The 20,034-nt window shown below is 41.8% G+C and overlaps 1 protein-coding gene across 2 annotated transcripts; it reads right to left on the bottom strand.

The window, feature by feature from the left end:
- Positions 1 to 2,174: 2,174 nt before the first annotated feature.
- LOC112069237 (uncharacterized) lies at positions 2,175 to 18,206 on the bottom strand. 2 transcript variants are annotated; one of them, XM_024136529.2, is made up of 5 exons: positions 17,988 to 18,206; positions 9,038 to 9,126; positions 6,771 to 6,861; positions 2,893 to 4,918; positions 2,175 to 2,635 (listed from the first exon to the last, which is right to left on the bottom strand). In XM_024136529.2, the coding sequence occupies exons 1-5, from the start codon at positions 18,064 to 18,066 to the stop codon at positions 2,548 to 2,550; spliced, it is 2,373 nt and encodes a 790-aa protein (XP_023992297.1). In that variant the 5' UTR covers positions 18,067 to 18,206; the 3' UTR covers positions 2,175 to 2,547. The 2 variants fall into 2 exon arrangements, with proteins under 2 accessions (XP_023992297.1, XP_023992298.1); XM_024136530.2 differs by lacking the exons at positions 9,038 to 9,126; positions 17,988 to 18,206 and adding an exon at positions 7,153 to 7,268.
- Between the last annotated feature and the right edge of the window lie 1,828 nt (positions 18,207 to 20,034).

Here is a 20,034-nt window from a genome sequence, read left to right as displayed (position 1 = left end):
ACGCACGAAAGTGCTGTTTGAATGAATGCTTACGAGCCTGCTGGTGCCTACCATCGCTCAGTCAGACTGCTCTATCAAATCATAGACTTAATTATAACATAACACAGAAATACGAGCCTTAGGTGATTAATATGGTCGAATCCGGAATCTATCATCTCAAACAAAACGTTTATTCTTTCAGTGAAATACGGAACTGTTCCGTATTTTATCTAAGGAGTGGCATCCATAAATCTAAATATTCCTGTTACATTGCACAACCTTCAATGTTATGTCATAATTCCGTAATATTCTGGCAAATTAGTTCGCAATGAGCCAGGCGGCCCAAACTGTTGCATATACCCTGACTCTGCGTGCAATGAACACAATTTCACCTGGTTAATATTGCCTGCTAACCTGGATTTCTTTTAGCTAAATATGCAGGTTTCAAAATATATACTTCTGTGTATTGATTTTAAGAAAGGCATTTATGGTTAGGTACAGTTGTGCAACGATTGTGCTTTTTTCGCAAATGCGCTTTTGTTAAATCATCCACCGTTTGGCAAAGTTGGCTGTCTTTGTTAGGAAGAAATAGTCTAAACACAGTTTGCAATGAGCTAGGCGGCCCAAACTGCTGCATATACCCTGACTCTGTTGCAAGAGAAGTGACACCATTTTTCCTAGTTAAAAATAAATTCATGTTAGCAGGCAATTTTAACTAAATATGCAGGTTTAAAAATATGTACTTGTGTATTGATTTTAAGGCATTGATGTTTATGGTTAGGTACACGTTGGAGCAACGACAGTCCTTTTTTGCGAATGAGCACCGCATCGATTATATGCAACGCAGGACACGCTAGATAAACTAGTAATATCATCAACCATGTGTAGTTAACTAGTGATTATGATTGATTGTTTTTTATAAGATAAGTTTAATGCTAGCTAGCAACTTACCTTGGCTTCTTACTGCATTCGCGTAACAGGCAGGCTCCTCGTGGAGTGCAATGTAAGGTAGGTGGTTAGAGCGTTGGACTTGTTAACCGTAAGGTTGCAAGATTGAATCCCCGAGCTGACAAGGTAAACTGTAGTTCTGCCCATGAACAAGGCAGTTAACCCACCGTTCCTAGGCTGTCATTGAAAATAAGAACGTGTTCTTAACTGACTTGCCTAGTTAAATAAAGGTGTAAAAAAATATATATATATACTGATTTCCGATTGTTATGAAAACTTGAAATCGGCCCTAATTAATCGGCCATTCTGATTAATTGGTCGACCTCTAGACCAGTGTTTGTGATCACGTGCCCACTGGATCTCCTTGTTTTTAGCTGATACGAGTGGAACCCGGTGTGGTTGTCTGCTACTATAAGGACAGACTAGTTGTGCGTTCTGAGATGCTGTTTTGCACACCACTGTTGTTATTTGCCTGTTAGCTTGCACGATTCTTGCCACTCTCCTCCGACCTCTCATCAACGACATGTTTTCACCCACAGGACTGCCGCTGACTGGATCTGTTTGTCATACTATTCTCAGTAAACCATAGACACTGTTGTGCATGAAAAGCCCAGGAGGCTGGCTGTTTCTGATATAGTGGAACCGGCGCGCCTGGCACCGACAATCATACCTCGCTCATAGTTGCTTAGGTCACTCATTCTGCTCATTCTAATGTTCAGTTATATAACAAACCACAGCTGCTTGACTGTAGGAGCGAACTATTTTTGTGAATGGGGGTGGTGTACCTAATAAACTGACCACTGTAGGTTCTACAGACCATGGAGACCATATTACTTCTCCTGTCCTTATGTGGTAAATGGCTGACATCTGTTTTGCTTCTATTTAGTCCTCCATTGTATGGAACATATCTTGCTCACCTGACTGAAGTAGAAGATCAAAAGATAAACAGTTTACATAGTTGTTGCACCCTTAAGTATAATATAGTGAACAATATACAACATTTGTTCTTAATGTATTGTAGTAGACTAGTTAAATTACCTTTATGCTCTAAAAATATACAGTATGTACAGGTACTGTGACACAATGGAAGCATAAGCAAAAACAATCTGTACACATCCTTATAGTAATTCTTCAAGACATTTATATAAATATCCTTATGATGCATGGCATTATTCAGTGTATATTAAGGCTGGCAAATTACAGCTCCTATTTTTAAAAACAGCCTCACAATCTGCTTTGAATCTATTAGGTCAGACCGATACCCGAGGTAAAAATAAGGCAATGTGTACTAGCACTGATTAAACCGTAGCAGTCAAAGATACTGTTGAAAGCTGTTCCAACAGTCCACCCACTCTTTAGACTTTGGCACCTAGACAAGAAGCTATTTGACACAGCACCTCTGGAGGGCAGGTTTATGTGCTGTGGTACAGCAAAACCTTTTCTAGACAAATGCTTAGCACATTCTTGTACCAGGGGCTTGGTGAAAACATCCTTGGCATACATACTTAGTGTTTTTATTGGATATATCAATTTTTAGCTGTATTTAAGGTGCTCTTTCCATTGTCCTTGCTCTTGACAGGGGCTGTATGGTACAGTGTGTGGTATAATTGAGTTGGATCCTCATTTGCTGACAACAGTGATTGGTTGTTTGGTTCCGGGTTGTACCATGAAAGTCATGCCATACGCCTGCTTTGACCGTGGCCCATTGCTAAAAAGTAGAGGAATAAATCATTAACATTGAAACACATATCAGGTTGATCTTGTTGCATTTAGCGATTATTTAATACATCTAGCTAACATTCTTTACTATGAGTCAAAACATGCAATTAGGGACACTACTAGACAAACAGAAACTAAGTCCAACTAGTCACAACACCCTAACCTTGAACCATAATGAAGTAGTTTTTTTCACATTTTGTCAAAAAGCCAAGCAGACAAAGATAAAGGACAGAGAGTAAGGCCTACCTTGTGGGAACTTTTGATGGCTCTGACAAACCCTGACCTTTCATGGCCATTTTTGTCTCCATCTCCTTCATGTCCAGTCCTTGTGTTTTTGCTGGCACAGTGGCACTCTTGCTCTTTGCAGTGATAACAGGGTTTTTCGGGGTGACTCTGGGGACAACCGGGAACTTGGTCTCATCAGATAAGGGAGATCCCCAGTCATCAGAGTCTGTTTCCTTCATGGCCAGCATTTTGATGTCCATTTTGCAGTCCATCTCTAGCATCTTCTTCTGCAGGATGCTCTGGAGCGTGGCCTGGCTGGCTGAGAGGGAGGAGAGGGCCTGGGTGGGAGGCGGCTTGGGTTTGGTCTGAACAGGCAGTTTGGGTTTGATCTCCATGACAGGAGGGGGGAATTTGGGAGGGCTTGGAGATTTAGGTTTTGGAGGGGGAGGCGAGGGAGTTTTGACAGGAAGGACAGGGATGGCAGTAGAGGACAGGACTGGAAGGACAGGGCTGGGAGTGGGAGGCAGGACCTTCTTCAGCGGAGGGTCAGGTGGAGGTAAGCTGGGAGGAGAGTCCACGACATCATGGTCATCGAATTCGGGAGGGGGAGGGAGTAATGGCAAGCATAGGTCCTCCCTGTTCTCTTCATTCCTGACAAGGCTAAAGGGGGAAGGAATCCTCTGCTCTCCACTTTGTTTCTCCACAGCCAGGAGCCCCTGAAATACTGGATTTACAATTGGCTTCTTTTCCACCACTGACTCAATGATCTGGGGTTTTGCTGGAGTCTGGATCACCACTGGGGGCTGCACTGGGACCACAGACTGTGGATTATCTTGTGAGGTCACAGAAGTGAATGAGGTGGACCTGGGGACGATGGTGAAAGAATTGGGATTGGATTCGCTGTGCTGGATGCTGGTGGATGGCTCATTACTCTTTGTGCTGTTTTCGTGTGACAAAGTGGACCTGTGCTTCTCTCGCTCTTTAGCCGCCATGAGAAGAGCCAGGGGGGAAGTGGCAGGACCCTCCCTCGTCCCAGTGACCGCACTGAACTTTAGGTTGCGCAGTTTACGATCCAGCATAGGACTGAACTTGCGACTCCGGTTTGGAGACACTTCGTGTTTGACCTGGCTAGCCTCTATGGTTACAGGGGCAGTGATCACCTGAAGTGTTGGTGATGCTTTAGTGGGGGTTTCGGCAGGTTTGTTGATAGCCTGCTGTGCTAATAAAGGCAACGGCTCCACTTTCACTTCCTCCCGAGTCTCAGGTGGGGTGGGTTGGCCTTGAAGGGTGGCTTGAAAATTATCCTTTAACTCCTTCAGGTCTTGCTCCAGCAGCATACCCGAGCTGTTTCTCCGGGCTGGCTTAACTGGCGGTGCCACAGAGGGGGCTGTCCCATTGACCTGGACATGGATGGAGTCAGTAGACCCAGGGTCATGCAGCAGTAGGATCTGCTTGTGCCTATTTTCACCTTCCACCTGCCTATCTAGAATGCCGGTCTTAGGAACACTGTAGAGCTTAGCTGTGTTCTGGGGGTTGAAGCTGGAGGGTCTAGGGTTCTGTACAGGGGGTGCTGGAACCTGGGGGAGTTCACACATAATGGGGATGGAGGACAGCCTCATTGGCTTTGTAGGCGGTGTCTTCAGGGCTTTCAGAGCAGCTTGCCTCATGTCTGTAGGGGGCTGTGGAGGGGCAAACTTTGGGGGCTCTGTGATATCAGGGACAGTGGTTGGTGGTGGTGTAGAACTGGACAAAGAGGAACTAGAAGCACTGGAGGAAGTTGACGGGGGCTTCGGGGGGGCCATTAGTGGAGGTTTCAGGGAGGAGAAATCCTCGTACTCTTTAGACAGAACCACTGATTGTGGTTTTGGAGGGGGCATGGAGGGAGGCTGAATGGAGTCCAAGTCACCCAAGAAATCTGGTGGGGGAGGGTTGAATATGGGTGGAGGGGGTGGGGGGGCCATCGAAGGTGGAGGTGGAATAAATATCTCTCCCTCCACCAAATCAGGTACAGATATAGCTGATCCATTGGAAAACCGATCGCCATTTACTATAAAGAGAGAACTAACATCAGAGTCAAGTGTTTTATTGATTCAATTACATTTGATCTGTACCCTCCCACTCTGCAAACATGCTTGTGAATGGCTGCTTGGATATTTGTAGTGTTCTTGTGCAAGATCTTAGACAAACATTTACTGTGCTTCCAGAAAGTATTCATACCCCTTCACTTATTCCACATTTAGTTGTTACAGCCTAAATTCAAAATTTCTCTCACCATCTACACACAATACCCAATAATTAAAGTGAAAAAAACATGTTAAAAAAATATTGAAAATTAAATAACTTATGTACAATACCAGTCAAGTTGACACGCCTACTCATTCAAGGGTTTTTCTTTATATTTTACAGCTTTGCACACTCTTGGCATTCTCTCAACCAGCTTCACCTGGAATGCTTTTCCAACAGTCTTGAAGGAGTTCCACATATGCTGAGCACTTGTTGGCTGCTTTTCCTTCACTCTGCGGTCCCTCATCCCAAACCATCTCAATTGGGTTGAGGTCAGGTGACTGGAGGCCAGGTCATCTGATGCAGCACTCCATCACTCTCCTTCTTGGTCAAATAGCCATTACACAGCCTGGAGGTGTGTTTTGGGTCATTGTCCTGTTGTGAAAAACAAATGATAGTCCCACTAAGCGCAAACCAGATGGGATGGCGTATCGCTGCAGAATGCTGTGGCAGCCATGCTGGTTAAGTGTGCCTTGAATTCTAAAAAAATTAATCAGTGTCACCAACAAAGCACCATCACACCACCTCCATGCTTCACGGTAGGAACCACACATGCGGAGGTCAACCTTTCACCTACTCTGCGTCACAAAGACAGGGCGGTTGGACTCATCAGACCAAAGGACAGATTTCCACCGGTCTAAGGTCCATTCCTCGTGTTTCTTGGCCCAAGCAAGTCTTCTTATTGGTTTCCTTTAGTAGTGTTTTTTGCAGCAGCAATTTGACCACAAAGGCCTGATTCACACAGTCTCCTCTGAAAAGTTGCTGTTGAGATGTCTCTTACTTGAACTCTGTGAAACATTTATTTGGGCTGCAATCTGAGGTACAGTTAACTCTAATGAAGTTATCCTCTGCAGCAGAGGTAACTCTGGGTCTTCCTTTCCTGTGGCGGTCCTCATGAGAGCCAGTTTGATCATAGCGCTTGATGGTTTTTGCGACTGTTCTTAATTTCTGGATTGACTGACCTTCATGTCTTAAAGTATTGATGTTTTATGTCCGTACGCTACTCTTGTATTGTTTCGTTTATTATTAAACTCACCACCTGCACTTGCTTCCCGACTCAGTGTCTACGTTACAATGGACTTGGTCTTTTACCAATTAGGCTATCTTCTGTATACCATCCCTACCTTGTCACAACACAACTGATTGGCTCCAATGCATTAAGAAGGAAAGAACTTTAAACAAGTCAGACCTGTTAATTGAAATGTATTCCAGGTGACTACCTCATGAAGTTGGTTGAGAGAATGCCAAGAGTGTGCAAAGCTGTCATCAAGGCAAAGGGTGGCTACCTTGAAGAATATCAAATAACATTTTGATTTAACACTTCTTTGGTTACTACATGATTCCATATGTGTTAATTCATAGTTTATGTCTTCACTATTATTCTACAATTTTGAAAATAGTTTAATTTTTTTTTTCTTCATGAATAGGTGTCAACTTTTGACTGGTACTGTATATTTAAGCCCTTTATGAAAACAGAGTTGCTTTGGGTTTGTGCTGAACTTTGATCAATCAACTGAATCTGTCTAAAACCAGCACTATGGTTTAAGTTCATAGAAATGTAAATGATTTAGCTGCACAGCTTAACTCTGGTAAACAGAGACTTGGGAGACCCTCACCTGCCCTGTTGATCTTTGGACTGTTGAAAGGGGGGAGGACAGGAACTTTGGGTGTTGGGACAGCAAACCCTTGCACAACATCAGAGGAGGACTGTGGGAAACAAGGACAAGAGCCATCAGACGGTTGACATTTCACCCTGGTGTCAGCTTAGAGACTCACTGTTGAGATTGTAAGAGGAACTGAGTGTGAGAGGGAAAGGAATGGATTCTTTCTAGACTGCACTATGGCTTGCAGTGATCCAACCTGTTATCCAAATGACTACTTGCATCTACTTTAGAACAGGTTATCATGTTTGCTGCGTGATGACACCACTGATGCAAAAACTATTAATTTACTAAACCTTGCACTCAGAAAACAAACAAGTACATCAGTGTCAATTACCAAAGACAGGAAGGCCAGGCACATTAAATCGGAAAGGGCTTTTCATCCAAAATTCCTTTTAGTCTAGGCCTCTGAACAGTTGGAGTCATTTTCAATAACAGCAAAGCCTCCTGGTGCAGATTGAGGCTACATGATCTCTGACACTGAGTATCCCACTTGAAATGATTCAGCAATATATTTTCCATTGGTATACTGCACTTTTCAGAACATTACTGCCTTTTATAGCCACGCTGTCATGCCTCGCCCACACTACGCCCTGCCTGTGGATAAGGCACAGGCAACACTCCCATCTCTTCACGTATGAAAATGTTAAGTGGGTGTGACTGCCTCAGAGAAAAAGGGATGTGCCATCATGTTGCTGCCTGCCTGTGTGACTGACCGTTTGCATCACAGCCCAAACATCACTATAAATAAACAGACTGTGTTGACACAACACATGCCCTGCAGACAGAACAGAGATGTGCCCTTCCAAAGCTGTTAGACTGTGGTCAGAATCACCCTACACCAGGGACTGGAAGTCACTGTTACAGACAAAAAAAACACATTGACCAGTGTAACTACGGGTCTGAGAGCCTCTAATCCACCAAAACAATCCGAAGTTAGGTCCACCCCTGTAACTGTAAACTGTAATCAACTTCCTGTCCTTGGCCTGATGGTCAGGCCACCACCACTTGCTTTGTTTAGAACTTGGTACACATAATTCTCCAAAGTTCAGGCAGCAGACACATAAATAACTTTCATGCAGCTATGTAAATATTAAGTTATTAGTGGATAGGTTCAGGTGTGGTCCTTTCTCAAGAACCTCGGTTACACTATCTTTAAAACATCTAACATGAACGGAACACCTCCCTTATGTCATGCCTTAAATATGTCATCATGGCAGACTATTCATAGAGGCAGGCAGCTCATTGCAAAGGCATGACCATTTCACAAGGGGGAAAGGGTGCGGCATTAAATGCAGTTTCTGAACCGGCTTAATTCCTTATGTTTCTTTTCCATGACTCACAGGTGTAAATCAGAGCAGTCAGTCAGAGCAGTCCAACCCCTGTGCTGCTGGGTGTGGCACATCTAACACATAACAGAGGAGATATCATATAGGACACTCCCCTTTGAGGTAGGCTTTCATATCTACAACAAAATAACGTAGTACAACTTGTTTAAAAAAATCAGATACGGCTGTGCTTTTCTGGATCACCTACAGGGACAGCATGATGAATCGAGCACAAATGAGCTAGGTGCCATAATTGTGGCAGACTGTACAAGACCCAAGATTGTGTGAACCAAGGTGACATTCTTATAGTTACTGTCCTGGATGAGAATGTCTAAGTCAATAGAGTGAGAATTTCTGACGACAGAAATTACTTGAGAGGACTGGGTCAACACGCAAACAAATTGACCTGTGTCACATGGATAGCCTAACTGCAAGTAAACTTAGGTTACTCCCTCTTTATATATGTGAAAAGCCTGCGCAGGTGAAACCTGCCGGTTAGAAAAGTATGCTTTCAGAGTGACCAGGTGTGAGTGGTGGATAGGTCTAACTGAGGTGGTCACACAGTGATCAATGATTACAGGAATGCCCTTCATGAGGCAATGCAGTTTCTCTTTCAGGTACTACAAAGGCCTTGTTGAGAAAGAATTCACAATTCCACAGACTTATGCAAATGTGGGAAAGTTATGTGGAGCCTAATGCATTGACAAGAACTAAAGACAAGGCCTATAACAAATTCCATGTGATTTTTCATCTTGAAGTGTTAGAGAACACCACCTAGAAGCTGGACAGCAGTCTCAATAAAAGCTGCAACACCGTCTCCAGTGTTGAAATGTAGATTTGAAGTATATATTAGATTAAAATATATATTTTTCCACATCATGCAGAGGAACTTACCATGTAGTGCTTGACTGTGGGTCTGGACCTCACTTTGGCAGTGCCTAATTCAGGAATGGCTGATGAATCCAACACGAGCTCAACATTGTCTAAAAGAAAAAAAGAACAGCACAACTCACTGCTTAAGTCTACAGTACAGATCAAAACCAACAAGTCTACCATTCAACCGATCAGCGCAGCTCTGTAAGGAGATGCAGTCTAGTGACTGCAAAGTTGAGTAATTATGGATGTACATAATAAGTTATGGCATTTTGTCTGCAGTTCTCATAATTCTTGACAAACTATTATGTAATGCTATGCAGTGTACTCTGTCGGGGGGATTTCTCTTGTTGACAGCAAAATAGTAATTGGGTAAAGCTAACAACTATTCAAAGCAGTTGAAGGATTAATCTAACCAAAATAAAAAAGTAATGTCACCCTATTGCTCAAACACTTAAGCCTAAATGTAATGGGGTGCCATAGGGTAGAAAATAGAGTTCTTCACGCATCATCAATGAACCCCTATTTACCAATGGAATTTCAGGAGGGTCATAGAAGTGTGGTGCAACATTCATAATTCTGGGGGTCAACTTTCTGTTGGCCTCCCTGTCATGAGTGTTTGCAGTTCATCAATACTGACCTGAGGTTATTCCTGGGCAGAGAAGGTGGAGAGGGACAATGTCATAGCAATGGCACTCAGCACAGCCACAGGCATTAATCCATACTGAACACACTTATCACAGCCCTGCATCATGCATTTGGGATTGTGGCATATAGAATGGATCTTTATAAAAGATTGTGTGACACACTGATCTGGACTTTAGGCCACTCACCACCTGATTGTTTTCAGAGTAAAAGACTTTACCAGAGATGGCTATCTATAATGTTTGCAACAGGCTTTGACGTTACTATATAAAGGACCAACTTATCTGTAACTACACAAAACAGCCATTCAGTCAGGCATGTCCCTGCCAAGTAACTAACTGATGAGAGAAATGTCATTGAGAGACAGCAGTTAGTGAGACACGGGTCATGATCTGCATTTACGTCAAGCACAGAGACCTCAAAGAATTTCAAAGAGAACTCAGATTAACATGCATTACATCACCTGATATAACTATGAGCAAAACTTTGTTAACCGAGTATGGAAACAACAGGCAGTGTTTAAAGTATTTTGGCATCTACAGATACATTTCCCAATGGGGCATGGCAGGCATTTCCCTATTGAGTTCCTGCATAATTGAAATATGCAAATATCCCCATCCTGTGGCATGTTTGCACACAACCACCTGACGATGAGACAGCCTATAGGGAGGATGTCAGTGACAACAACCTCTCCCTCAATGTCAACAAGACAAAGGAGCTGATCGTGAACTACATGAAATGGAAATCCGAGCACGCCCCCCATCGAAAGCGTCAAGTTCCTCTGTGTCTACAACACTAAGGAATGATCATGGTCCACACACACCACAGTCATGAAGAAGACACGGCAATGCCTCTTCCCCCTCAGGAAGCTTGAAAGATTCAGCATTGTGCACTCAGATCCTCAAAAATGTCTACAGCTGCAACATTGAGAGCATCTTGACTGGCTGCATCACTGCTTGGTATGGCCACTGCTCGGCATCCGACCGCAAGGTAGTGCGTATGTTCCAGTACAACACTGGGGCCGAGCTCCCTGCCATACAAATCAAATCACATTTTATTGGTCGCGTACACGTTTTGCAGATGTTCTCAGGTGCAGAGAAATGCTTATGTTTCTTGCTCCAACAGTGCAGTAATACCGAACAATACAAAACAATAAACACAAATCCCAAAAACTAAGAAATATCAGAACCAGCAATGTTTGAGTCCGTAATATAAATATACTCATTCAGAGCAACACATCTCCTTCGCAAAGGCTGTTGATTGTAGCCTGTGGAATTTTGAATGACAAGACGATGGGCCTCAGGATCTCGTCATTGTATCTCTGCCATCGATAAAAGGCAATTGTGTTCATTGTCCGTAGCTTATGCCTGCCTGCCCATACCATAACCCCACCATGGTGCAGTCTGTAAACAACGTTGACATCAGAAAACCGCTACTCCTCGCGACAACATACACATGATCTGTGGTTCTGCGGTCGGTTGGACGTACTGCCAAATTCTCTAAAATGACGTTGGAGGCGGCTTATGGTAGAGAAATTAATATCCAATTCTCTGGCAACAGCTCTGGTAGACATTCGTGCAGTCAGCGTGCCAATTGCACCCTCCCTCAACTTGAGACATCTGTGGCATTGTCTTTTATTGTCCCATGATCATGCTGTTTAATCAGCTTCTTGATATGCCACGCTTGTCAGGTTGATGGATTATCATGACAAAGGAGAAATGTTCACTAAAGGGGACATAAACAAATTTGTGCACAGAATTTGAGAGAAATAAGATTTTTGTGCGTATGGAAAATTTCGGGGATATTTTATTTCAGCTCATGAAACATGGGACCAACACTTTACATGTTGCGTTTATATTTTTGTTCAGTATAATATATATATGTACACATATATACACACACAAAAAAGTTTATTTTTACTATTTTGCACATTGTAGAATAATAGTGAAGACATCAAAACTATGAAATAACACATATGGAATCATGAAAGTAACCAAAAAAAGTATTAAACTAATCAAAATATATTTGAAGTTCTTCAAAGTAACCACCCTTTGCCATGATGACAGCTTTGCACACTCTTGGCATTCTCTCAACCAGCAAATTTGTGGAGTGATTGACAAACGAGTTTTAATGACTCCAGCATAAGTGTATGTAAACTTCCGACTACAACTGTATATATATATATATATATATATGATACATATATATACTGATACATATATATATACAGTTGAAGTCGGAAGTTTACATACACTTATGTTGTAATTAAAACTCGTTTTTCAACCACTCCACAAATTTCTTGTTAACAAACTATAGTTTTGGCAAGTCGGTTAGGATATCTACTTTGTGCATGACACTAGTTATTTTTCCAACAATTGTTTACAGACAGATTATTTCACTTATTATTCACTGTTTCACAATTCCAGTGGGTCAGAAGTTTACGTGCCTTTAAACAGTTTGGAAAATTCCAGAAAATGATGTCATGGCTTTAGAAGCTTCTGATAGGCTAATTGACATAATTTGAGTCAATTGGAGGTGTACCTGTGGATGTATTTCAAGGCCTACCTTCAAACTCAGTTCCTCTTTGCTTGACATCATGGGAAAGTCAAAAGAAATCATCCAAGACCTCAGAAAGAAAATTGTAGACCTCCACAAGTCTGGTTCATCCTTGGGAGCAATTTCCAAACGCCTGAAGGTACCACGTTCATCTGTACAAACAATAGTATAAACACCATGGGACCACGCAGCCGTCATACCGCTCAGGAAGGAGACGCTGTCTCCTAGAGATGAACGTACTTTGGTGCGAAAAGTACAAATCAATCCCAGAATAACAGCAAAGGACCTTGTGAAGATGCTGGAGGAAACAGGTACAAAAGTATCTATATCCACAGTAAAACGAGTCCTATATCGACATAACCTGAAAGGCCGCTCAGCAAGGAAGAAGCCACTGCTCCAAAACCGCAATAAAGAAACCAGACTAAGGGGACAAAGGTCGTACTTTTTGGAGAAATGTCCTCTGGTCTGATGAAACAAAAATAGGACTGTTTGGCCATAATACCCATCGTTATTTTTGGAGGAAAAAGGGGGAGGCTTGCAAGCCGAAGAACACCATCCCAACCGTGAAGCACGGGGGTGGCAGCATCATGTTGTGGGGGTGCTTTGCTGCAGGAGGGACTGGTGCACTTCACAAAATAGATGACATCATGAGGCAGGAAAATTAGGTGGATATATTGAAGCAGCATCTCAAGACATCAGTCAGGAAGTTCAAGCTCGGTCGCAAATGGGTCTTCCAAATGGACAATGACCCCAAGCATACTTCCAAAATTGTAGCAAAATGGCTTAAGGACAACAAAGTCAAGGTTTTGGAGTGGCCATCACAAAACCCTGACCTCAATCCTATAGAAAATTTGTGAGCAGAACTGAAAAAGTGTGTGCGAGCAAGGAGGCCTACAAACCTGACTCAGTCACACCAGCTCTGTCAGGAGGAATGGACCAAAATTCACCCAACTTATTGTGGGAAGCTTGTGGAAGGCTACCCAAAACGTTTGACCCAAAGTTAAACAATTTGAAGGCAAATCTACCAAATACTAATTGAGTGTATGTAACATTCTGACCCACTGGGAATGTGATGAAATAAATCATTCTCTACTATTATTCTGACATTTCACATTCTTAAAATAAAGTGGTGATCCTAACTGAACTAACACTAACAGGGAATTTTTATTAGGAATAAATGTCAAGAATTGTGAAAAACTGAGTTTAAATGTATTTGGCTAAGGTGTATGTAAACTTCCGACTTCAGCTGTATATATGATGGTGTGTATGGACAGTATATGAATAGAAAAGGTGTTTACAGCAATAGTTATATAGGATGAGCCTTGACTAGAATACAGTGGCTTGCGAAAGTATTCACCCCCTTGGCATTTTTCCTATTTTGTTGCCTTACAACCTGGAATTAAAATAGATTTTTGGGGGGTTTGTATCATTTGATATGCCTACCACTTTGAAGATGCAAAATGTTTTTCTTGTGAAACAAACAAGAAATAAGACATAACATTTTTAACTTGAGCATGCATTACTATTCACCACCAAAAAGTCAATACTTTGTAGAGCCACCTTTTGCAGCAATTACAGCTGCAAGTCTCCTGGGGTATGTCTCCATAAGCTTGGCACATCTAGCCACTTGGATTTTTGCCCATTCTTCAAGGCAAAACTGCTCCAGCTCCTTCAAGTTGGATGGGTTCCGCTGGTTTACAGCAATCTTTAAGTCATACCACAGATTCTCAATTGGATTGAAGTCTGGGCTTTAACTAGGCCATTCCAAGTCATTGAAATGTTTCCCCTTAAACCACTCAAGTGTTGCTTTAGCAGGATGCTTAGGGTCATTGTCCTGCTGGAAAGTGAACCTCTGTCCCAGTATCAAATCTCTTGAAGACTGAAACAGGTTTCCCTCAAACATTTACCTGTATTTAGCGCCATCCATCATTCCTTCAATTCTGACCAGTTTCCCAGTCCCTGTCGATGAAAAACATCCCCACAGCACGATGCTGCCACCAGCATGCTTCACTGTGGGAATGGTGTTCTCGGGGTGATAAGAGGTGTTGGGTTTGCGCCAGACATAGCGTTTTCTCATCTAACCAGAGTACATTCTTCCATATGTTTGGGGAGTCTCCCACATGCCTTTTGGCGAACACCAAACGTTTTCTCTGGCCACTCTTCCGTAAAACCCAGCTCTGTGGAGTGTGCGGCTTAAAGTGGTCCTATGGACAGATACTCCAATCTCCGCTGTGGAGCTTTGCAGCTCCTTCAGGGTTATCTTGGGTCTCTTTGTTGCCTCTGATTAATGCCCTCTTTGCCTGGTTCGTTAGTTTTGGTGGGCGGCCCGCTCTTGGCAGGTTTGTTGTGGTGCCATATTCTTTCCATTTCTTAATAATGGATTTAATGGTGCTCTGTGGGATGTTCAAAGTTTCTGGTATTTTTTATAACCCAACCCTGATCTGTGCTTCTCCACAACATTGTCCCTGACCTGTTTGGAGAGCTCCTTGGTCTTCATGGTGCCCCTTGCTTAGTGGTGTTGCAGACTCTAGGGCCTTTCAGAACAGGTGTATATATACCGAGATCATGTGACAGATCATGTGTCACTTAGATTGCACACAGGTAGACTTTATTTAACTAATTATGTGACTTCTGAAGGCAATTGGTGTCGTGGCAATTTCCTGTATTACCAAATGAGGAGAGTTACAAACCACACACCAGTCAGTTATACTTAAACTTTAATAATAATTAAGCTTTGCAATAGCATTTGACTTTCAACAATTCACTATCTCTAATGAATAGTTGAGTGTCAACATAATGGCAACTGAGATCTTTTATAGCAAAGATACACCCCTCTCAACTTACATGACGAACCACAGATCTTAGGAAAACTTCACAAAGGGCCTTTTACTTGAGAAAGGAGTATGCCATAGCCAGATAGCATTAGCTATAAATTTTCGTTCAGTTTGGTCTCTAAGACGAGGTTCTAATCTCGTTCCTGGTACTTCATAGTACCAAAACATTACCTCATCCAAGGCATAACTCAATTATCAACTCTATATACTCCCATCTCAAGTAAACCCCCTCTTCTCCCCACTCCTGGACAAGCTCACTGAGGGAGGTGACTTGCGCACAGACATTGTGGAGCCAAGAGATAATTGGTTCCCCCTTAATCACGCCATCCCTTCACATGGTTTAACAGATACATTCACATATGAAGACAATGTTCCATTCTGACCTCTCCCTTTCTGATATTCTGCATATTACCAGAGACATGTAAAAGACAAGCCTGACCTCTCCCCTCTCTGGGCTCCAAGTGACTGAGGCCTAGCTGAGAAGGGAAAAGTGCAACTGCCAACAGTATAGTCCAAAGGGAGACATTCTAATGACAAGTATCTCACATAAGCATATTATGTAGATAAGACATCTTATTTATCTATGTTACTCAACTAATTCTGATTCATCCTCCACATTGGTTTCACCAAATCTTATTTAGGGGCTTCATAGCAAAGGGGGTGTATACATATGCACGCACCACTTTTTCTTTTTCATTTTATTTTTTTTCATTTCACTTCACCAATTTGGATAATTTTTTTGTATGTCCATTACATGTAATCCAAATTAAAAAATCCATTTAAATTACAGGTTGTAATGCTACAAAATAGGAAAAATGCCAAGGGGGTGAATACTTTTGCAAGGCACTGTATATACACATATGAAGTGGGTAAAACAGTATGTAAACATGATTAAACTGACCAGTGTTCAATAACTATGTGCATAGGGCAGCAGTCTCTAGGTGCAGGGGTAGAGTACCGGATGGTAGCCGGCTAGTAACAGTGACTAAGTTCAGGGCAGGGTACTGGGCAGAGACTGGCTAGTAGTGACTTTATCAGTCTGATGGCCTGGAGATAAAAGCTGTTTATCAGTTTCTCTGTCCTAGCTTTGATGCACCTGTATTGTCTCCACCTTCTAGATGGTAGCGGGGTGAACAGGCCGTGGATCCAGGACCTCTATACCAGGCGGTGTCAGAGGAAGGCCCTAAAATTGGTCAGACTCAGCTACCCTAGTCATAGACTGTTCTCTCTGCTACCGCACGACAAGTGGTTCCGATGCACCAAGTCTGGAACCAACAGGAACCTGAACAGCTTCTACCCCCAAGCCATACGACTGCTAAATAGTTAGTCAGGATAGCTATTTGGTTAACTATTTAACTGTTTGCATTGACCTTTTTTTGCACAAACTCTTTTGACTCATCACATACGCTGCTGCTACTGTTTATCATCTGTCCTGTTGCCTAGCCACTTTATATTTACCTATATGTACATATCTACCACAATTACCTCATACCCCTGCACATCCACTCGGTACTGGTACCCAGTGTATATAGCCAAGTTATCCTTACTCATGGTAAATGTATTCCTCATGCTATTTTTCTATTATTTCTAAATGTTTCTCTCTGCATTGTTGGAAAGGGCAGTAATTAAGCATTTCACTGTTAGTCCACACCTGTTGTTTAGGAAGCGTGACAAATACTAATTTTATTTGACCTTTCCATTGTTATAGAGGCCTCATCAAATAGAATACCCAGAAGTCAGAGCAATGCAAAATATGTCAATTTGTCCCGTTTTTAGTTCTGAGAACAGTTTTCAGATCTCTAGGGGGTTTATTCATATTCATTTTGAATTAGTTCACACTTCCCAAGACCTGGACTAAAAAAATCTTTAGGTCTAATAATTATGCCATCATGTTCTCCTTTGACTATAATGATTCTATATAATAAAAATAAAAAATTAAATTAGGGCGCAGTCTGTTATAAGATCTCAATAACATACCTAGGCCTACTGGTAATAATAGGTAGGCCTACATCATGTTGTAATAAAAAAATGCAGGTTTTCACTCTCAAAACCACACTTTTTTTGTAGAAAACCGACACAGTTTTCATTCAAACAGCGCATGATGACTGAATTGCGCATTGCAAAGATTCAACCAAGATTTCGGAGCAATCTTTTGGTTCGCATACCCATTGTTGCTTTTTAGTTAGTATTTGCTAGTAGATATCATACATTAAATCTTCTTTCCCCAACACTACCTACCTGCTACGGATGTCGTTCTTCTGTGAGCTGCTCTCTATGCGACAACAAGTGGAGAGCTGCGCGCTCTTGCTGCCTGACGGGCGATATTCCGCTGAAATTAGGCTGTGTGCGGTTTTACATGAATGGAACTCACGTGCTTTGCGTTTGTGTAGGCTGCTTTGAACACGATTTCTCTATTGTACACATAAGTGATACGGTGTATACCTCCACTACACTACTTTTATTACGCATCAGCGGGCAGTATACGCAATTCCCAAGTGAAAAAATAAGATCTGTATTATTGTTTTGATTGACATGTTCTAAAATAATCGCAACGAAAATTGTTTTTTTTATTCAATGCTGCAGCTATATAATACTTAGTTAAAACAGACACCTTACATTCTACCTGCACCGTCATGAACGTAGAGTCTAGTGACTGTCTCAGGTAAATGTAGGTTTACCACTGTTGGGAGACCTAATGACCCCGCTGATTACGTTCGATGATTACTAGCATTGTGTAAGACATTGTGTATTCATTTGACTCAACCAGCATTTTTCTTATTCTAGAATGTGAACATTTAGACCACATTTGCCATTGATCTGTCACTGTAACAAGTGCAAAGGTCGGGACAGTAGTGAGAGAATGCTGATCGGCATGATAGATTAAACATTCGATCATTATTATTAGTTAATTGTTAAATATGACAGTAAACACTTACCCATCTCCTTGATTTTAATATTGGTGTCGAAGAGAGACTGGTTCTTTCGACCCAAAAAATGCAACGGTCCCTTTTTCATTTTTTTGTCCTATTGGTAGACCTATTGTACAGATGAATCGTTAACACGTGATATTATGCAGGCGCTTCCATAGCCATTCGTCAAAAACGTATTAATTCATTAATTAGTCTTAACGACAGGTGTATTACTGAATCCTCACTGATTCGGTGGAAACTTCGAGGTAGATAGAAAATGGCCACCGCCCCTGCCTCCTCCCCTTTTCCTGTGCCTCCCTCTTTTGTAAGCCCACAGGGGAAGCAGAGAAAGAACAAACATACATCATCCCCAACCCTGTGCCTGCCTACAATGTATCACAGCAACATTCCAATATCATACAGATCTTTCCAACTGTCCTCCCACTTTCCCTGTTATGTTTCATTGTGGGTGGTGATGTGCTTGTTAGACTTGGCAAAATAATGATTATTACTGTTGACTTAGAAGAGTAGCTTATAAATCGGTTGCCCTCTTCAAGCCAATGGTTTGTCATGATGAGCTGGCACAGGTGTAGAATCTTAAAGGCCCAGTGCAGCCAATATTCTGTTTTTCTGTGTTTTGTATCATATTGTACAACAGCTGTTGAAACTAAAACTGTAAAAGTGTGAAATTATTTTCATCACTGTTATTTCCTGATTGCTGATTGCTGGCTGAAAATACAAGTTTGCCTGGTGACATCACCAGGTGGTAAATTGGTTAATAGACCAATAACAAAGAATTCCAAACCTCTCAGCCAAAGACAGCAAGTTATTGGACCGTTTAGGCTTGATCGATGGTTAGGCTACTAGCTGACCAAAATTAAGATACATGAAAAGTGCAATACTGTTTATATAACCGTGTGTTAGGCCCAGAGTTTTCAGTGAATTTATGTAACTCACAAAGCTCGTCAGCATTTCCTGTGATGCAGGAATTTCTCAGCAACAAAAGAGTGATCAAATTTAGATCCAGTATAAGTATAAGCCCCTGTACAGTATAAGCCCCATAACGATACATTAGGCTTCGTTACGAGGACCATGCTCTTCATTAGAATCAAATTCAAATGAGACTTACAGTGCCTTCAGGAAGTATTCATACCCCTTGACTTATTCCACTTTTGTTGTGTTACAGTCTGAATTCAAATTGATTAAATTGATTTCTTCTCTCACCCACCAACACACCATACCCCATAATGACAAAATTAAAACATGTTTTTGGGGAAATGTTAGCAAATTTATTGAAAATGAAATACAGAAGCATAGGTAAAGATCTGTTGTTCTGCCCCTGAGCAAGGCAGTTTATTCTGTCTATTAGGTTAGTATTGTGGAGTAACTACAATGTTATTGATCCATTCTCAGTTTTCTCCTATCACAGCCATTAAACTCTGTAACTGTTTTAAAGTCACCATTGGCCTCATGGTGAAATTCCTGAGCAGTTTCCTTCCTCTCCGGCAACTGAATTAGGAAGGATGCCTGTACCTTTGTAGGGACTGGGTATATTGATACTTCATCCAAAGTGTAATTATTAACTTCACCATGTTCAAAGGGATATTAAGTATCTGCTTTTTTTTTTTACCCATCTACCAATAGGTGCCCTTCTTTGCGATGCATTGGAAAACCACCCTGGTCTTTGTGGTTGAATCAGTGTTTGAAATCCACTGCTCAACTGAGGGACCTTACAGATAAGTGTACTGTATGTGTGGGGTACAGAGATTAGGTAGTCATTAAGAAATCATTTTAACACTATTATTACACACAGAGTCCATTCAACTTATTATGTGACTTGTTGAGCCCATTTGTACTCCTGAACTTATTTAGGATTGCTGTAACAAAGAGGTAGAATACTTATTGACTCAAGTCATTTCAGATTTTAATTTGTAAGTAATTTGTAAAAATGTCTAAACACATAGTTCCACTTATGGGGTATTGTGTGTAGGCCAGTGACCCAACATCTCAATTTGATCCATTTTAAATTCAGCCTGTAACACAACAAAATGTGGAAAAAGGCACTGTATGCTAG

This window comes from Salvelinus sp. IW2-2015, unplaced genomic scaffold (assembly GCF_002910315.2).
Source record: "Salvelinus sp. IW2-2015 unplaced genomic scaffold, ASM291031v2 Un_scaffold944, whole genome shotgun sequence".
Lineage (NCBI taxonomy): Eukaryota > Metazoa > Chordata > Actinopteri > Salmoniformes > Salmonidae > Salvelinus > Salvelinus sp. IW2-2015.
Note: the sequence above shows the minus strand (reverse complement) of the source record. Positions and strands in the feature narration are given on the sequence as shown.

Bases quoted from the DNA above. Each gene is read 5' to 3' on its own strand.
- LOC112069237 (XM_024136529.2), bottom strand. From the start codon at position 18,066: ATGAAAAAGGGACCGTTGCATTTTTTGGGTCGAAAGAACCAGTCTCTC. The intron at 6,862-9,037 runs GTAAGTTCCTCT...TGTTTCCCACAG, and splicing joins CCACAGTCAAGCACTACATG to TCCTCCTCTGATGTTGTGCA. The intron at 4,919-6,770 runs GTGAGGGTCTCC...CTCTCTTTATAG, and splicing joins TCCAAAGATCAACAGGGCAG to TAAATGGCGATCGGTTTTCC.